A 20,135-nucleotide genomic window follows, 5' to 3' on the forward strand; every position below is an offset into this window, starting at 1 on the left:
TATGTCCTTATAAAACATTCCTGGACAAATGTAGTTTTTTTGTGTCTTTGCGGTGGTGGGTTGATCGAAGGGTGGAGGAAGAGAACACCACCACTGGGGTTTAAAACAGTAAATTTTACAATATATATACAACCAGTACATGTGACGGTGAGGTCTGCCAAAGGTTTCTTTATTTTTGGTTATGAGACAAATATAGTAATGGAAGTACCCCATGGTACTGTATTAGTATTGTAACTTCAATGCAAAACTAAACTTTTAGCCACTAACTATATCTTGGCCAAGAAACTACATCTGTGGTAAGGAGAAAATTGTGTAAATTTGTTTTTTTTCCTTTCTTTTTAGAGCAGTGAAAAACATCAAATTGAACCAAATCCATATTCTGTGCTTGAAACAGCAGTTTGAAGGTCCTTACAGAAATCCTCACAGGCACTGTTATGAACAGGGAGCTTGATGGCGTGTCTACATATATGTAAAGTTGGGGTACTTCTTCTCATAGAGATGCTGTGGAAGTGAGGTCCAGCCCACCCAAAACTGGAACAGTTTCTTCAACTCCTCTGATGTACTTGTCAAAATACAAGAAAGTCTACTGTGGAGTAAGAAACTAAGTTCACATTTCAGTTCAAAATCATCTGAGAAGTATTGTCACAAGAGTTAAAATGATTATACCCAATATTTTGTGCAACATGGTGTGAACTAATACTGTTTACTGTAAAATGTTTTTAGAAGGACAAGAAACATGATGGTTGTTAGCGTTTCCCCAGTCATGAAGTCTTGAAGCCCATACTTGGTTTTTGCTTTTTTGCACACTAGAGCAGAGAAAAAGCAAAATTGCGCAGGCGAGGCCAGGGGCCATGACTGGAGTCGAGTAACTGTATTAAAGCAGCATTCAAGCAGAAGTCTGCAGGATGCTAGACCTCCATGTGTAGGCTCTCTAAAATGAGCGGAATTAAAGTCACTGAATTAAAGCTGTTTCAAGAGAGCAGGATGTTCCTTAATCATGGAGAGAACCCCAGTGTCTTTCAAACCCATTTTGATCTGCTGCGCCTGCTTTTCTCTCCGACCAACAACCTAACCTGGTATGTACCACAATAAAGCATGGAAAATATAGCCAACTTTTAAAACAAAGATGGCAAAGTATAAAGTTTATTACATTATATTTTTTTTACCATGTAGAGTCCGATTTATCAAAAACATATTTTGAGCAATAAATTAGATTTGTGAAAACCAAGAGTTTTGTACAAATGTCTGAAAATGAAAACTGCATGTAAATTGTAGCCTTTTACAGAGATTTGAAAAAATGAACATTTAGAGATCAATATGCTTCTTTTAAAGTAAGGGTTTGTAGTGTGTAGACTGATAATAGTGTGTAGGCTAACAATAGTGTGTAGCCATTGAGAGAAAACAAAAATTTAAAAACCTTTAGTTAAGCTCTCATTCACCATGAACCGAACCGGAGACCACCCAACTGTGGATTTCGGTTTCAGTTTAGAACCTACAGTACCACCACTGAATAGATATTATTGGGGTGGTGGACCTTTCTCAGCACAGCAGTGACATTGTAGTGTGCGTGCTGCTTTTAGAAGAGTATCGGACAGCAGGGTTGCTGCCATTCTAGATGTATAGGGTGCTTTTTATATAGTAGATGTTTATGTAGAGAAAAACAATATTTTATGAGAGATTCACTAAAAAAAAGATCATTAAGTTACATGAATTATAAAAACAAAAAATTGCAAAAAATAATGCTTAACACTCACCAAGATTTAGGTCAAACCCAAATTTAACTCTGGGCATCACAAAGGAGAGGAAATGACAGACACTGTCTCCAAGGGCTGAATCGCCTAAGGGAGCAAAAGAAAATATAAATACATACCTATACTCCAGGGGTCTCTCTCACAAAACAGGATTCTTTTGCTTGGCCAGCTAAACCACTCAACACCTCCTCATATTTCACTCAACAGGCTGTTGACCATAAACATTATGCTTTCATATGCACAAACAGAGTTAATTACAGCCCAGCTAACTAAATGGGGATTAACAGAGAAATTTGTTGGCTGCCCTCATGAAATAAATTAGTCACGATTTGATGTGTTAGGTTTTGTGAAGTTGAAACTTAAGGTTTGAGCTTGCTTTGTGACACAGGCCCCAGGGTCCAATCTATACTGGCTGCTGTAAAGGCAAACTCAAATACTGCCTTAGGAACAACATTTAGTTCTAATTCCAAAAGAATCCAAAATTATAGAAATGGCAGGAATCATGGCTTCTAATGGTATTTTCTTTTGCCATAAGGCAAATTTGTGCCCCAAATGGGTCAGCAGGATCTAGCTTTCAAAAACATTTAAATGCATGTTGCTGGACAACCACAGACGCAATAGATCCCAAGACTATTATTTTAAAAGATTAGCCACAAGAAATTGCATGCCTGCAAAATATGGTGACTTTTCACCATACCATCACAAACTCACAGTGGCTAAACTAAAGGAAATATAGTTTAAAAGATACTGTGACCCCCTACAGATGCTCTTCAAGAGGCAACAGAGAGTGCAAGCATAGACTATACATAGCCCTGAGGATGACTGAAAATGGGCGGGCCCATCAAAAACCATGCCTTTTGTAGAATGTCAGCATTTCTCTTTCTCTGTCTTGAGGATCTCTTGTGCAATCAATCCTTGTCACTAGCGCAGTTGCTCTTCAGCTTCTGGAAGAAGATTTCTCCAAAACTTATAAGCAGCGAGCTTCAACTCTGGTTCAAGTTTCCAATCTATGAAAATACAAAATTGAAGTGAGAAAAGAAATGTATGTGCAATCAACAAAGCTCCAGTTTCTTCTAATATTTGACTCTCCAGACTGCCCCTGCCTCTGGCCTCCAGGACTGAACCACGGCTCTCTGAACTAAACAAAATATTTTGTATGTCATTCTGGAACATTCTGGACAACAAAATTCTGTATATGTAATGACTAAGTTTATGATTTGCACTGGTCTAAATGGTCCAATGGTTTACTGTAAGGAACTAATGGCATGGCAAAATAGTTCCTTACAGTAAACACATGTTGCCGGCCCAATTCCACTCATTGCTTTAGATATATTCTAAAACAGCATTTAAAAAAACATTAAAGGTCACATTACAGAATAATTTTAAAGAACTGTTTATGGTTAAATGTAACAAATCGTTACCTGAACACAAAAGAAAAAGATTCTATCTGTTGAAACATTCTACATTTGATTTGATTAATTGTTAGTGTAGTTACATTGGTTGGAAATGCCTCTTCACAGATCATTTTGCAAGCTAACTGTGTTCTGACATTTACCAAAGCCTTTAAATGCTGAGTAATTTCAAACTTACCTTATTATGCATTTCATGAAAAAAGGCAAAGCCAAGGTAAAGCTTGGATTTTCTTTTCTCCATTAGCTTTTCCATTTTAGATATGGCCATGGTATACCAGAATAAGGACTAAAATAAAATGACAAATAGCTATTTTAAATGTAATTTTATTTTTGTCAGAAATGTCTTGTGCTTATATGAAAAAAATATCATTTAATTTTCAATTCTGGCATGATATTTACACAGATGTTTGTAAAAAGAAATGGCAAAAAGAGGTTTGCATTTACATTTTATTGTTTTAATTATAATATCTTTTTTGACCGGATTTCCCTCCCAGACCTGGCCTCTTCCTATTTCCCCCGTTATATCAAAAACAGGACTACAAAATGCCAGAGGGCACTCAATGAATGGGGGTGAAGGGAGTTAAAAACTAAAAAGGCTAAAAACGAAAAGTTAAAATAGTTTCTAATCATTCACCCAGAACTTTCCTTTAATTTTAGAAAGTAGGAGGATGTATTTAACTAAAAAAGCAAAATAAATTATTCTGTACTTTTCTTTTTTTCTACAGCGAAAGGGTTTTGGGCAGCAGGATGCTAGCATTACTGCTACTGAGTGTTGATTGGTTGGCGAGTGAGGCAGCTCATTGGCTGTTCGTGCTCACTGACATTATGAACATACATAAAGGCACACTTTTAAACTCCCGTAGCTCGAGTTCAAAAGTGCTCAAAATATAACAACGGTGTTATAATGTTTTATGCTGTTCTGTGTTTAGAAAATGAATGTTATTATTGTATATTAAAAATGTTTACGCATTTATAACACTCAAATGCTCAAAATCTAAACCCATTCATTTCGGATTTGCTCTGGAGCGCCCTCTAGCGTTTGAGAAACCCGGGAGTGGTAATTCCATAGATGTACATAACTAGATGCCGCGTTGCCTGTTGTTCTCTATGTGAAGTGATGCGTCTGCGCGTCCGCCATGTTGGTGCGGTCAACATCCGCTTGTGACCAAATTCGCTTGTATTGAGAGATGATGAGTCTGAGGATTAAATCGACCACAACTTCCTTATTACTCAACCGATTTTCACCAAATTTGTTTTGTTATAATCCTCAGACATAGATTAATCTAGGTTGCATGGACTGCTCTCGTAGCTTTTATTTCTTTAATAACTGATTGTGGTATTTATCCATCCGGACAAGCGGGAAAGTATTCAGTCTGCACCTGACGCGAGTTTTCTGGTGCCTTAAGCTGCACCATTTAAGGTGGAACAGTAAAATTTGAACAAGAAGCTGGCAAATAAGAACCTAACTTCTGGTTCGTATAATAAGGTGCTAATCTATTATAAATATCTACATGGGTTAAGGACTGCAAGGACTAATAAATAAAATAAGCTTAATATAAAACCAGAGGAAAAACAATCACGCAGGTTCTCTGATCTGTTCTTCATCACCAGCCACACGGCCATATCTACACATAAACATAACACAAACAATACGCATCACATAAACATGAGCGTGGATCGCTGCGTTCCCTCCGTTATGATCATATCCCACTTTCTGAGTGCAATATTTTTGAAACAGTATAATTTTGGACAGCATCTTTCTTAAACTGTCGTTCTGTAATGGTACTGAATGCAGTCCAGCTGCGATGTTTACCGCCCTAAAATGGCGGCGCCGTTGACGTGCCTGGCTGGACCCAACGCGGCAGGTATGTATATCTATGGGTAATTCTCTCTACAGGTCATCTTTTGTTGAAATTGAAAGTAAAGCGCGAAACGACAATAAATCACAAGCAGATGGCGCCTATGTTGATTTCCATTTGCAGTTTATTTTGACACTTAAAGCGCGTCCACGCGGAAAACTGAATTGCAAACGGTCACTTTGCTGTTCATTTATACAGTTTGCATTTTCATTTTAATTTTGTCACATATGCAGCCTATTGCTGTGAAGAAGAAATAACAACGTAAACATTGCATTTTGTTTACTTTTTTAGTTTTAGATGTATGCAAAGCCAAAGTGAAGCTTGGATTTTCTTTTTTCTGTTAGCCATTTCATTTTTAGTTATGGCCATGAAGTACCAGATGATGACAAATATGAAATGACAAATAGATGTTTTAAATGTATTTGTCTATTTATTGGTTACAAATGACTCGTGCTTATGTGAAAAATTAAATTGCAAATGTAGATATTTCATTTAATTTTCAATTTTGGCAGGATATATGCGCAGGTGTTTGAAAAAAAGAAACAGCAAAATGAGGTTTGCATTTACATTTTATTGTTTTAATAGTCTTTTATATATCTATAGGAAATACGCAGTACGCGGAAGTAGCCGATATTGGGGGACTGCCGGTGTTAGGGGACGTGACGTGAACTATTTCTAGAAAGAGTTCTGGACATGCGAGTCTGTCAGTTTAGATGTGCAATTCAGCTGGTTCGCTGTAAGTCGAAAAACTAGAAAGTATCTGCAAAAACACTCAAACGTGCGCAACAGACGCAATCATGGACCTTCGTGAGCAGGTAGGACCGCTTTTACCCATGAACGTTTTGAACTGAGGCAGCATCAGCTAATGTGGGCTAACCGAGTGTTATAACAGGCGGGTTGGTGAATAGCAGTCTGTGTGGTCTGTTTAAATGTGGGACGTCAGATATTAGTTTAGCTGGTTGGCTAGTTAATGTAGTAAAGGCTAAATGAAAGCACTGGAATGAATGACCTTGTCATTCATTCTAGTGGACATGTTATTAAGGACATGAGCCTGTGAATGCTAGCGTTAACTAAACCTAGCTAGCCTAGCTACTTTACCCGAGCACTGTTGGTTAAGAGGGATTCGCCAGCAAGAATGTTAACTAGCTAAGTGGATTGGTTAATCCTGTTAATATTTTGTTCAGACTTCGGGGCTTGAAAACGATTTGAAAGAAGTAATGCGTCTTCTGGGGCTTTGTGAAAGCAAACGTGTGCAGGACGTCCTCTCCCAGGAGCAGAAAAAGATAGAGAAGGAGCTCAGTCAGAAACGGCTACAGACGGAACAACGGGCAAAGAGGGACTCCGGAGACAAGGCAGACACGACAGTGAAGGGATATACAGTTAAAATAAATAATTATGGTATGTATGTCCTAAAAACGGACCTCTTTTCTTCAATGAATAAAGGCCTACTATTATACAGGCTTATAATATAACAGGTTTATAATATAATTTAGGCTTATTATAATATCTCTTTGATTTGTATTGTTTTGGTTTGGTTTGGGTTTTTTTATTAATTTGTTTGTTTGTTTGTTAGGTTGGGACCAGTCAGACAAATTTGTAAAAATCTACATCACACTAAAAGGTGTACATAAAATCCCAGCTGAAAATGTTGAGGCCAGCTTTACAGAGAGGTACATTCATCTTCAAATATGACAGTCACTGATTTTTATGGGTGGATTTTTATGTTTTCTGAGAGGAACTGCAGTTTTATAAATGGTTGTAATATTTTGCGCAGCATCTGTTTAATACATTAGATATAATGTGATATTTGCTGTGATGAAACATAGTTTGTCTTTTTACAGGTCTGTCAATGTTCTTGTTAAAAATTTGGATGGAAAGAACCATCAGATGATGATCAACAACCTCTTGGGCCCCATTGTTGTTGAGGAGAGCAGTAGAAAGGTTTGTCTGTGGGTCTCCGTGCATTTACACTGAAGGTGGTGAATAAGCAGGTGCAGATCTTGAGCTTCAGTGAATAGCATCTTAAGCTGTTCGTTTAACAGGTGAAAACAGACATGGTACTAGTAATGTGCAAGAAGAATACAGCAAAGAAATGGGAATGTTTAACGCAGGTGGAGAAACAAACTAAAGAAAAAGAGTGAGTATGCTACGTTATGTTCTCTTACATTTATCATATAATGTTAAGAACATTGACTTAAATATGTGCAGTGTTTCATATCAAGTCAATGCTAAAAAGTGGAGACTGGGACCATTCATATATGTACTAAAGTAATAATATAGTGTTCATAAAAAGTATAACAAGGATAGAATTCAAGGGTAGTGTGGAGAAGAAACATGGAAAATTACAAGCATAAGAAAAGAATTTGAAGGACAATATTAAATAAAAATATTAAAGTCAACTTGACTTTTTTACCTTGTTAGTTCATGTTCCTTATCATTTTTAGTGTGATGTATCATACAGTGTCATATTTAAAAGACAAAATTCTTGTTTTCTCATAATTTTCCATCAAAACATAATGACTTTTGCTTGCCTTTAAAATATATTCAGATTTTTAATTACATCACTGTGCACCAGCAGATGGGGAAAAAAATATCAACCAATAGTATCATGTTTCACCTCTTCCTCCCACCACCCCCAGGCCTCCCTGCACGACTGGCACAGAAAAGCTGCCATCAGCTATATGCGTTTGAGTTGGTCTGGATACAGTTTTTATAGTCCCTCAGTACTGGTGACAGTTAACTATATTACCACAGTAATGGCAACACTAATGTCTTGACAGTTTAAAGTGGTTATTGATTTATTTAATGCAAACCACAGGAAGACACATGTTCCCAAACATGAACAACTGAACCTCTAAATGTGTTGGGTGATGTGATATCATACATTTAATACCACATTTACATTTCGATAAATGGATATGAGTCTGTGGTGGTTGTAGAAACGTGACTGTTAAACTGTGCTGGTTGAACATGCTTGGTGCAGCAGGCAGATATCATGTCTTTACATAATGCCACCTAGCTTACCGTGTCTGTTTTAAATCACTTTCTGACCACAGCATCAGGTTTCAGACAGACAAAACGAGTTTGGCTCTCGGGGAAAAATACATGAATTATAAACATGTCTCAGCTCTTGTACATCATGCAAAACTGGCCATTTTCTGTGTTTTTTTTTTTCTGTTTTTTTGTTGGTGTTATCACTATTATAGCTATGTGTGTCAAGTAACCTTTGTGGAAATAAAAAAGTTAAAGTAGTAGTGAAAAAATAGTAAAGAGGTTTCCAAGTTTGTTTTGAATTTAATGTTTATTGCAAAGTTAGATTTAGAATTGAAACAGTTCAGGAATAAGTAAGATAAATCACAGAAAGAGGCTGACACATAAGAAATAAGAAATAAAAGAACATTTTTCCAAATGAGCTACAAATTGACATATCAGCATCAAACGTGCTCAAAGTGGCGTTTGGCACCACAGCGTTCTTGCACACGTAACGCTCATAATGTAGTAATGTTTTTAGATTGCCTAATCAAAGAGATTAATCACTGTCTCTCATTCTGTCCATTGTAAAATTGCCGTTTTTGTCAGAGATGTGAGAGTATGTCTGTGGTTAGCACCAGCCCATTTGCTTTAGGTGGTGATGCAACAAAACAGTGATTTATTGTAATTGTATTTTGGTCATCACAGTTCTGAAAGTTTCAACTATCAGTGAATTTTTTTATTTTTTTTTTGTTTTTGTTTTTTTTTGTTTTGTTTGTTTTTTTTTTCCCAAAATAAATGATGCTTTCAAATGGCTTGAATGCAACCAGCAGGTGGCATAGGTTCACACTTTCCTCCCCATCATAACAAATATGACTACATAAAGTGTTTACCAAGGGAGAGTGCTGATTTAACACTCATATATAATAAAAGAAATAAATTTATATAAAAAAAACATGCTTTATTATCTGAAAGGCATTCATAAAGCTAGATTATTACTTTGAGATTTGATGCACATATGAACCATAGCTTGACTGATATGCTTTGCATTAACAGTGCCTTTAAAACCTCATTCAGGAGTGTCTCATGAAGCACATTCAGTTAAGTGAGGGTTCATGATTAGGTTTCAACTTCACAAAATATAATTCGTGCAACAGTGTTCTGTGACAGTGGTTAGCTGCCCAGTCATCCACTGTTGTTAGAAAATCCAAGCTTAAATTGAGCAAAGTTTAAAGTTAGCTGGCTAAGCAGTAAATCGTGCTTAGAGAAACAGGTACCTCCTAATAGATTTCAGTTGACCGACGGAAAGCATTGTAAACATATGTTACTGTATTACTGAGAGTATTGGTTTTGGCATTGCAGTAGGAAAAAGGTTGCTATGATTGCTATGATTTTTGAATGAACATTTAAGTGCAGCACATTTGAGCACTTGCACGGTCAGAAAAAGGGTACTGTTCAGGTATGTTTTGTCCCCCCAGGGTACACATAAAGTAAATGTACCCTCATGGTCCTCAAGGTCCAGTTGTGTACCTTAAATGAGTTATACTATATTCTCTTTCCCATAGGAAAGGTTGATAATTGTACCATGGCAAAAATGTAACATGAAAATACTTGCATACAAAATTTTTAGTTTTCAGAAGCATGTTTTTCTGAAGTTTGCAAAAACAACAACTTACAAAAAGCAGTAGCACATTTATAAAAATAAACAAAAACAGTGGTACAGTGTGCAATGTTATTGTAGTTAGACATTTACAAAATAAAATATTTAAGAAGGAGCTGGAGGGGAAAAAACATTTGGCAAAAAATAAACGAGATAAAGGCATAACAGATTGACTGCATTAGCTACTTGTTACTATAGCATTTGTGCAGTTCCTACCCAGTGGTTGTATAAAGTGGTCTAAGTCTGTCTTTTTTGTGATGCATGCAGTTGTTCAGTGTTGTACAACAGGGTTTCTCAACTTTAGTCCTGGGGACACTGTGCCCCATACAGTTTCTCTTCCCTGCCCCAACACACCTGATCCAGTGTACAGAGAGCTTGATAAGTATTCTGTAAGTTAGATCAGATGTGATGAATAAGAAACTATGCAGAGCTAGAGTTCAGAACCACTGAATATACCCATGACATGCTTTGAAAAGTGTATTGAGACTTAATTTGGCATGAAAATACTAACATATAATGTTGCCTACCCCTTTCCTGTAGTAACATATGACTATTTTGTCTTCAGCAAACCTAGTTATGATGAGAATGCAGACCCGGGAGAAGGACTGATGAACATGCTGAAGAAGATCTACTCAGAGGGTGATGACGAAATGAAGCGGACCATCAACAAAGCCTGGGCTGAGTCTCAGGAGAAAAAAGCCAGAGATGATTTTGACTTTTGAGTCTTCAATCCCTCCAACAGAGTGAATCATCGCACTACCATTTTCACATACATGCCATTCCTGTAAATGACTTTTTGTATTTTTTTTATTTTATAGTGTTTTATTTGCATCCTGTCCAGCTGAAAGTACTTGATTACAGAACATTTAAATTAGTTCTGCTGTTCTGCAGTTGTTATTTCTTGCCCTGTTAAACAATTGAAATCTGTTTGGAAAATGTTAATGTTTTCAGGACTGTGTTCAATGAAAATGAAAAATAAAAATGCAGTCTTAGGGAAATTGTAATTTCAGTGTGTTCCACGTCAGGGATACTACAGCTTTGTCAACGTTTTAAGAGTGAGTAGGAAAGGTCATACAACTTGGATGAAAAATGGTGAATGCAGTGTTTGGTCATTTAAATTACATCACTGACTAGTTGCATAAGATACAAGATGACATGCTTTTAAAGGGGAAAAACAGCAGTTAAGCAGAGGTTTTAGTGATGTTATAATTAATGAGAAAAGTCCAGTTTTCCTTTAAAACATTTTGATCAAAGAGTTTAAAATGATTAAAAATGTAGTTTCTTTCCCCAATTTGTGCTTTCTGAAATAAAATGTGACAAAATTCCTTCCCATAGGCTTCCATGGGTCACAGAAGGAGACAGCAATTTTTTCAGAAAGCGATATACTGCTAATGCAGTCATACAATTACAAACGTGTAAAATCTGATAAAGATCAGGGCTCGTGTAATTTTATAACTTCCCTGGGACTATTTTACTGCTTCGCGCATGTTTGAATTTTGGGTAGTGATGGGTTCCTGTTGTGTCCCTGAGGCCACAGGTAAGTTAGTATGGCCAGGCCAGACTATTAAGCTATCAAGTAGGTAAATAACGATTTTCAGGTAAAAATAATTAATGATTACATTAAAATACTCATTTATAGTTCACAAAGTAACGTGGGTAGGCAAGTGTGCGGCCAAAATACAAGCCATTAGGTTAACGGTTTTCTAGTTTTAAATTTCCGTTTACCCCAAAATATTCATCATAAATTCAATTACATGAGGACATGCAATGGCCAGAATATTAGCTGTCGAGCTAATAAGTAACGACTAAACAACAAAATATTTCGGCGACTTCATTAAAGAAACATCATTAGCACAATAACGTGAAATTGTAATAAGGTCGACCTATTTTTAAGCCTACAGATATACAAATTTATGTGAACCCCAAACTGGATGCAATTCTATATCCTGTGGAATATGTCTTAATTTCGCAAAAACATCTGAAAAGGAGGAAAATGTTTTGAGGAAAAATGTTGGACCATACTTGTACTATCATTCGCTGCATCTAGCCTAAATAACAGATAGAATCCACCAGGAGGCATCACAGGCCTTTTCTGGATCACCACTTCATTATGGCAAAGTAATTGTTTCATTCAAAATTGCATGTACGTGCAATATAAAAATGAAATGAATTGTGGAAACTGATTGGTTTAAGTAAAAGTAAGTTGTTTTACGGGGTGTTGGCTTCAATAAGTCCAACGTGGTTTGATACTATAACTATGAATAAAAAATACTGTCTTGATTAATGAAACCAACACACAAAGCAGAAGACCATTTTCCACGTCCAAGTATCAATGGCCGGCCACTGATGTTCTTCAGGCTCCTTGGAATACGCCGAACTGTGATTGGATCACTGCGGGATTTCATTCAGGATTTCAGACGCATTTCACTTCGTCTCCCCCCACCACTTGTTTGACGTTTTCCGGACCAATCACCTTTGTTCTTTTTCAGCACTGGCCGTCTTACCGAACCGCCTGCTACTATTACGTCACTGGTAGCTTATATACTAGTGGAACTCGTTGTCTGGGCATGTTTCATTAGCATTGAGCTGAATACGGAGGTACGCTGGGGACTTGGCGCAACAAAACTGAACCAAAACGGAGCTAACGCGATTTTCCTGGGCGTAGGAACAGACTTAATGAATGGACTCTTCCTGTTTTACCACAGCGCAGCGACGTTCGTGTCGAATAATGAATCCGGAGTTGTTCAAGCCGTCTCCGGACCGCTCCCAGGCATCCCAGCCTCCCAAACCAAGCCGAAACGCCGCGAAGTGTGAGCAAACGAAAACGGAGCTGGCGCAGGTGGTGGTCGACCCGAAAACTGGAAAGTCATACTCCAAAGGAAAGCTTTTAGGAAAGGTATTTACTTGGTTTTTCTCTAGCCTTAACGATGTCGGTAACCATACTGAGTTATAAAATAATAGCGTTGTAATGTTGGTGTTTTGTCGTTCATGTACATTTACTTCTTGTCTGTGGTCTTCAGCCAATGATGCGCTATCATGAGCCTTCTCTGGTCGCTTATTCTTGAGTGGTCGATTATAGTGTGTGTATATGGATGTAATGGCAGACCCTTTGCTCTAGCAGAGGCAGCTGCCTGGCCGCCGTTCAGTCTGTTTCTTTTCGTTTTCCCGAATCTACTTTCTCAATAGGTTACATAGGCCTACATTGTGTTTATTTTAATGAGATGTGCCCCTCCTCTTAACTACGAGTGTAATAAAGGCAAAATCGGGTTTGTGCTTTGGAAATCCTTCTTACAGCTCGCGGTTCTTTGGCATCTCAGATACTATATAGCTTTTATCTCGAATGCCGTAATGCTGCATTGCTCAGCACTGCTCATCACGGCGGCCATAGTCAAAGCTTATTCGTATGTTAATAAGATATAGGGATCTTTATTCTTTCCCATCTTTGATATTGGGGTTTGGAATATGAAAGTGCGTCGTCATGATCAAAGCTCTTTAGGTGGGGTTGTGGTGGAGGAAAAACGAAGACGTCATTGCCTTCCTTGTCTATGTGATGGAACATACATACACATCCCATTGCCACTTGTACAATAAGACAATAAGTTATTTTACCCAATGCAATCTGTTGACAAACTGCTTTTGTTTCAGGGGGGGTTTGCACGTTGCTATGAAATGACAGACCTTGCTAACAACAAGATGTATGCTGTGAAAGTTATACCACAAAGCAGAGTTTCCAAGCCACATCAGAGAGACAAGGTAAAATTAGAAGCAACACTGCTGGCTTAACACATTATCATTCATTAGTCATACAGAAAATTCTGTAACGTTGCCCGCATTGAGTTTGGTGTATTTACACTACAGATACAAGTAATTGCTATCATATTTATTTTTTTAATGTTACCATGTTTGTGTTCTTAGATAACAAATGAAATTGAACTTCACAAGACCCTTCAACACAAGCATGTAGTGAAGTTTTCCCATCATTTTGAAGACCAGGACAACATCTATATCTTCCTAGAGCTCTGCAGCAGGAAGGTGAGCTGCTTTCCTTGTGTAGCATTTAGTAACCTGGATGACTTATGCCGTTAGTGATAAATGAGGTCTTGAGCTTGAGTTTGACTGCTTGCTTTTGTTGTCACAGTCCTTGGCACACATTTGGAAAGCACGGCACACCCTCATGGATCCCGAAGTGCGTTACTACCTCAGGCAAATCATATCTGGCCTCAAATACCTCCACAACAAAGGCATCCTCCACAGAGACCTCAAACTAGGTATTGCATTTTCTGTTGAAATTGAGCTTGCTGTTTTTTGTATTGCATTATAACAGTGTCAAGCTAAGTGGTATAATAATGATGTGTGTATTTTTCACTGATTAATATGGCTCTATTTTGCTTGCACAAGTTTTTAACTGCGGAGCTAAGGTTGACTGCAGAATTGTTTTTCTTATAGGTAATTTCTTTGTAAATGAGAATATGGAATTGAGATTAGGAGACTTTGGTCTAGCAGCAAAACTGGAGACTGTTGAGCAGAGAAAAAAGTAAGCTGTTTGTCTCCCTCTGTGAAATTAAGCTTTCGAACAATACAGTTGAGTAAACATGCTAAGAGAAATGCTAAGGTAACTGACTTTGCTGTGCAGAACCATCTGTGGAACACCAAACTACCTGGCACCAGAAGTTTTGAACCGGCAAGGTCATGGGACTGAGTCAGATGTTTGGTCATTGGGTTGTGTAATGTAAGTAGATGCCATTTCCTGCTTAATTTAGCTAAATTTTAAAGATTTATCAAATGAAATGCGGGGTGGGGGGGTTGTCTACTTTGAACTTGTGCTACATTGACAAATTTTGCATTAGCTTGACTTCAGTCTAGTTCGCTGATTTCTTCAGGTACACGCTCCTGTGTGGCAACCCGCCATTTGAAACCTTAGACTTGAAAGAGACGTACAAGTGTATCAAGGAAGTGAGATACAGTCTGCCGCCTTCACTTTCACCAGCAGCACAGAAGCTAATTGCTGCAATCCTGCAGAAAAACCCCAGTGACCGCCTCACTCTAGACCAGATTCTGGCCCATGAGTACTTCAGTAAGGTTAGTAGACTGCTGCAGCACTTACTGTAATAACTAAGGTAGTCTTTGTAAGGCACTTGCTTAAGTATTATAAGTCTTTGAAATGCATAGCATTCCTAATTTTGTCTCTCTTCCTCAAATTCTTCTTTCATCAGGGCTTCACCCCAGACAAACTTCCGCCCAGCGCCTGTGTGATGGTGCCTGAACTCAACCCGCCCAGCCCTGCCAAGAAGTTCTTCACTAAAATGGCCAAGAGCCTCTTTGGAAAAAAGAAATCTAAAGGTGAGCCTCATCATGTTTCTTTTTGCTTCTTTTCCAACTGAGATCTAAGTGAAAGAATTCTCTTGGTATCTGTGAATGATTTTGTTATTTATTTATTTTTTTATTTATTTTTTTTTTTTTTACCCATTGTATTGTTCACTTATAGTAGAGAAGAACCCTAGTGAAGAGAAGGAGGACATCTCCAAGCTTGTATCAGGCATGGTGAAGCATTCCATCAGCCGGCAGATCAGCTACAAGACAGTGGGTGTGAATGAGGTATACATGACAAGGCTCTTAGTGTTTATCTTCCAGACCATGTGCTGGAACATCTTTTATGTAGACTAATGCATTGACTGATGCTCTTGCGCTATCCTGACCACAAGGCCTTAAATGTATGCATGCGATCTGCTTCAAGGCTTTTGGATTGCTTTTAAGGGAGTTGTGATAAAAAGCCTGGCCTGGGAGCCTGTGCTATTGTTGCTGGCTTGGCAGTACTGTTCTGTGGCCTGCTATAGAGGAATAATAGAGTGCAAAAGGACAGGCATTCTGAATGGTTGTCTCAGAATAGTGCTGAAATAAGGAAAGCCAAATTTAAGGCTTACAAGCTGCAGTATGACTAAAGCTTTTCCTTTAAACCTTCAACCACAAAACTAATAGCATACACCACATATTTTCACATCCATTTGACTGAAGGGAGATTAGTTTGAACTGAATTGGTTGAATTGAATGAATGCCAGAGCTGTGAAAAGGATTACTTGTTCATACAGTTTTAAAACTGTACATGGAAACTCAGTTAATAGTGCAGTATTGTATTTTGAGAGCTCATTCTTTGGCCTTATTTTGACCTTTTCTCCTACTGGCTACCTCTCCTGTGGGTCAGCTGGCCGGCTCAGGGCGTCTGGACACGCCAGCTGAGGAAGAGTCCAGGAAATCAGCATCTCACTCTTTCAAAGGCACAGTGGCCAGCAGCACTGATGGTAAATGAGCACATGGGTTAATTTTCTTAGTGTAGTAGCAAAAATTGGATCAGTATGTGTACATGCTCAGTTTAAGGCTTTTTGAGTGCTATTGTTATTAAAATGTTTCACTCAAAAATATTGGCCGACATGAAGAACTCAAAGTCTACGTTCACATTATCAGGTTGAAGTGGCACAAATGCGTTTTGTTTTTTTGTGTTTTTTATTTTTTTTTTGCCCTGATGTGAACACGCAAATCTGATCTGATGTGGTCCTAGATCGGTTACATATCCGTTTTGTGATCATGCGACCTTAATGTGAACGTTCAGATCGAAATTCATGTGCTTTTTTTTCCACTGCGTGTGTGCCATCATTCAGCGTTACCATGGCAGCAGTGCTGAACAGAAGTTAAAGCCTGTAAATGATGGAAAAGCAACTCATCTCACCTTTTTCGCCTTCGTCTCGCTCCAATAATGAACAAGCTGAGAGCTGATCAGAGTTAATTATCTTCACAGCGAAGGCTCGTTCTGACCGTTAGTCTGTTTGCTGATGATGCACGTGACACACACGATTCATTCATGTGTCATTACTGAGTAGGATGCGGGTCAATTTAGGACGCTGGTTCGTTCACATTAATGACTTTTGATTTGAGATTTGAGCAAAAAATCGGATTTGAGCAATAAGGCTTGTAATGTGAACGTAGCTAAAGTAACACTGCAGTTTTACCCCAGATTTTATCCTATAGATCTTCAGTTACAGTAAACTCTTACCTTTTGATTGTTTCTGTTGGAGCTGTCATTAATTAAATGATTCCTGTTTCTGCACAGCGTGTGAAGACATCCTGACCCCAGCAGCTGTGGCTGAGGCCGCTATGAAGGTTCTGAATAGTTGCTTATCAACCATGCCAACAGGTTTGTTCTCACACACTGCTCATGCTGAAGTGCTTGATAGAAGCCTTTAAGAATGAAAAGAATTGGGTAGAATTGAATAATAAATTAGGAAAATGGTAAAGAATTAATAAACTGGTGGAAATTTATGTTTTTGAATAATTCTAATTGTTCTTCAGCATCGAGAAACCCTCCATGTCTCACAAAACCCAAACCTTTTATCTGGGTGACCAAGTGGGTGGACTACTCCAATAAATATGGGTTCGGCTATCAACTCTCCAATCAGAATGTCGGTGTCCTCTTCAATGAAGGCACTCATCTAAGTCTGTGTGACCAGCGCAGGTAGGGCCTTTGTCTAATTAAATGATTCAGTTGGCACAAATTATAAGTCCTAAAGGTTGGATTGAGCTATTATTGACCTACTTAAGGACTTAAGGGTTCTTTCTGAATTCATTAACTTGTGGAAATTATTAATTAGGTCAGACTGACCAGACTCCACATCAGCTTAACTTGGTTCTAATGTTTTTTACCCCTCTATCTGCAGGACAGTTCATTACTGTTTGACCAACAATAAACACTTTACTTTCCAAGTTGACTCACTACCAGAACAGCTCCAGAGCCAAAAACACATAGTGGAGCTCATGGCTAACTACATGGAGCAGAATCTCATGGAGGTAAAAAGCATTAAGGAATGCAGGTTTCAGTAGAAGTCATGATTTCTCTGGGACAAAAGAACTCATAAGCTTCCACAGTGAATTAAACTGAATTTGTGTCTCTCTCCAGGGTGGAGATCTGAGCTGTGTTGAGCAGCCTCCTACTGCTTGCCCTCTTTTGCTGCAGTGGATGAAAACCGAACATGCTTTAGTCATGCTTTTCAACAATGGTTCTCTACAGGTAAGCCTTCCATTTCTCTTATTCAAATAAATTCTGTTAGATCAGCAGGTAGTCATAAATGTAAGAAATCTCAGAACACAGAGGCAGGAACAAGTGCTGCAAATGCAATCTTGCCTCAGCTTTCTAACAGTGGAGGATAAGGTGCTCTTGTGCTGGTTTCCTGGACATGGGTTAAATTAAGTCTTGTGTTAAATTTCGTTACCAATGGTGATGTTATTAATTTTGTCCATGCTTAAACGTGAAATGGCTCCTTATCAAGTAGATGAAACTTTTCCATGTCTCATGGCTCTTTCCTCCTCACAGGTAAACTTCTACACCGACCACACAAAGGTCATTTTGTGCAAGTCGTCAGACTCCTACCTGCTGACGTACATCAGTCGGGAGCGGGTGTCTTACTCATATCCTCTGAGCATACTCAGTGAATGTGGCTGCTCCTCAGAGCTGCGACACCGGCTTTGTTACGTGGTGCAGCTCCTGCAGCACTATGTCAGCGCGTGACCAAACCACCTTAGCTTGGGCTTCACATGGTCATCAGTTGCTGCTTAACAACCTGAAACCAGATCAGGGGAAGCTTCCACATCACCATGTCCTGTATCCTGGCCTCCATGGATTATGGTGCACTGTTTTGGATTTTCATTTCTCCTTTTTAAGACTTGAACCTGCACCAACACTACCAGCTTGACTTCACCATGCACCAGTGCACACAATGAAGCGCTAAGCCTGTTCCTTTCAGCTGGACTTGTGTGAGGAGCATAAAAGAGGGGCATCACAAAGGTGCTAGGTGGCCCCTGCTCAAACTCATCCCAAAGCTGTGACAAGGAGCTTGGCTTTTTATGCTTTAATCACTAGCCTTCCTTTTCTTCTTCTTTTAAAGACAGACCTTTTTAATTTCACTAAGTGATACATGTCTGACGTGGAGAGCTGTAGATTCCAAGCATTTTTTTTCTTTGTTTTAAAGCTGGCAGAGTGGCTGAAGTCTGCGGCTGTAACTCGTGGTGAGGCATGGAAGGGAGAGTAAAGTGCCTTTCTGAGGGATGTCGTTCTGGGTTGTGCAATAATGGCCCTTCTGAAACTCAAGCCCAAATAACAAATTGGGGATCAGAAGGGGCTTGTGCAGAAGAGTCTTTATTTTTCTGCTATTGATGTTGCAAGTGACTGGGTGGTGGGAGTGGGGAGCACTACAAACACACCTTGTATAAGCTTTTGCCTGATAAATGGTATTATACTTCTGTAGTATCTCTATCAGTAAGAAGAAGAAAAAAAAGTGAAAAAAAATTCATTTGTGCCTCCAACTGTTTACCTTGCGCCCTCCTCCATGCAAAGTTGTCTTAAAACTGTGACCCTTACTGCAGAGTGTTAATGAAATGAGTATTGTGTTCATCACATCATTGTGAAAAGCCATTATTTTTTCAGACAATTCTTTTTATTTATTTTTTTTTTGTGGCACATCTGTCTATTTATTTTTTTATTTGTTTATTTTTTTTTATTTATTAATCTAAGCAAATGGTGTTAACACTGGGTAATTTTCAGTATGATCAGTTTTTTATTAATTGAGGTTAGGGGGGAATAAAGTTTCTTCAAAAGCATATTATTTCTTTATTTATTTGTTTTGTCCGGAAGGCTTTCAATCATGTATTTAATCGACGACAGTATGAGCAAGAGCATTGATGAAAGAAGAAAATGGGAGCTTAAATAATTACTCATAATAAATGACCAAATGTCATCTGCTTTGATCAATATGTGTAAAGGAAGTGTAAAGTCACTAAGTGCCTGTTATGTTTGTCCCTGATACTGTGTGGATCAATCTTTTCCCCAAAATGCTCCACTGAATGTTAAGTTGGACAAATTTTTAAGGCCTTTATTACGGCTCCTGCTTACAGTACATGCCATTTATGATCACTGAAATGAAAAACAAGTGATTTTATGCTGCAATGTCTATTTACTCTTAAAATGGCATTTACCCACCTGTTCTGGCTTTTTAAACATTCATCTAATTCCAGTCCCACCTCTTTCCACTGCACACCCTATTCCATTCACAAAATGTGATAAAGGCCAAAGAGCCATAGCATATCACTTATGCTATACCTTTCATAAACTCTCCCAAAGAAATCATCAAACTTGCTAATGAGTGAAAAATACTGCTGTGATGGTTTTCATTTGCAAAAAAACTTTGCAGGAAGGCTTCACTTTGCAGGCAAAAAAAATTAATCCATGGACAACACCCAAACTCTATTTTTGAGTAATCAGCTACCAGCTTAGTTGGAGGGTGGTGGTTCAGGGCAACCAAAACAAACCATTGCATAAAAGCTTAGAAATAAAAAGTACAGATTTAGTGATTTTATAATTTGAGATAATTGCTAATGTATAGCATGCAATACAGAAAAACAAACTTCAGTGCAGCTAGCATGAAACAATTACAGTGATTAA

The 20,135-nt window shown here is 38.3% G+C and overlaps 2 protein-coding genes across 4 annotated transcripts; both read left to right on the top strand.

Annotated features, from left to right (window-relative positions):
* Positions 1-5,655: 5,655 nt before the first annotated feature.
* LOC118826621 (calcyclin binding protein) lies at positions 5,656-10,526 on the top strand. Its single transcript, XM_036597643.1, has 6 exons — positions 5,656-5,837; positions 6,207-6,420; positions 6,596-6,692; positions 6,864-6,963; positions 7,065-7,159; positions 10,218-10,526. The coding sequence occupies exons 1-6, from the start codon at positions 5,820-5,822 to the stop codon at positions 10,372-10,374; spliced, it is 681 nt and encodes a 226-aa protein (XP_036453536.1). The 5' UTR covers positions 5,656-5,819; the 3' UTR covers positions 10,375-10,526.
* A 1,692-nt stretch (positions 10,527-12,218) lies between these two features.
* On the top strand, positions 12,219-18,257 carry plk3 (polo-like kinase 3 (Drosophila)). 3 transcript variants are annotated; one of them, XM_036597356.1, is made up of 15 exons: positions 12,219-12,548; positions 13,298-13,405; positions 13,568-13,684; positions 13,791-13,920; positions 14,099-14,186; positions 14,286-14,381; positions 14,533-14,731; positions 14,866-14,992; positions 15,138-15,247; positions 15,831-15,948; positions 16,755-16,838; positions 16,994-17,156; positions 17,359-17,488; positions 17,598-17,708; positions 18,012-18,257. In XM_036597356.1, the coding sequence occupies exons 1-15, from the start codon at positions 12,333-12,335 to the stop codon at positions 18,204-18,206; spliced, it is 1,992 nt and encodes a 663-aa protein (XP_036453249.1). In that variant the 5' UTR covers positions 12,219-12,332; the 3' UTR covers positions 18,207-18,257. The 3 variants fall into 3 exon arrangements, with proteins under 3 accessions (XP_036453249.1, XP_036453251.1, XP_036453250.1); XM_036597358.1 differs by having other exon boundaries at positions 15,852-15,948; positions 18,012-18,231; XM_036597357.1 differs by having other exon boundaries at positions 15,141-15,247; positions 18,012-18,231.
* Positions 18,258-20,135: the final 1,878 nt, after the last annotated feature.

This window comes from Colossoma macropomum, unplaced genomic scaffold, assembly GCF_904425465.1.
Source record: "Colossoma macropomum unplaced genomic scaffold, Colossoma_macropomum, whole genome shotgun sequence".
NCBI classification, from domain to species: Eukaryota; Metazoa; Chordata; class Actinopteri; order Characiformes; family Serrasalmidae; genus Colossoma; species Colossoma macropomum.

Excerpts from the sequence above, each read along its gene's own strand:
- plk3 (XM_036597356.1), top strand. The coding sequence starts at position 12,333 with ATGGACTCTTCCTGTTTTACCACAGCGCAGCGACGTTCGTGTCGAATA. Across the intron at positions 12,549-13,297 it reads AAGGAAAGCTTTTAGGAAAG|GGGGGGTTTGCACGTTGCTA; the intron begins GTATTTACTTGG and ends CTTTTGTTTCAG. Across the intron at positions 14,993-15,137 it reads TGGAAAAAAGAAATCTAAAG|TAGAGAAGAACCCTAGTGAA; the intron begins GTGAGCCTCATC and ends GTTCACTTATAG.
- LOC118826621 (XM_036597643.1), top strand. Across the intron at positions 6,964-7,064 it reads TTGAGGAGAGCAGTAGAAAG|GTGAAAACAGACATGGTACT; the intron begins GTTTGTCTGTGG and ends TTCGTTTAACAG. Across the intron at positions 7,160-10,217 it reads AAACAAACTAAAGAAAAAGA|CAAACCTAGTTATGATGAGA; the intron begins GTGAGTATGCTA and ends TTTTGTCTTCAG.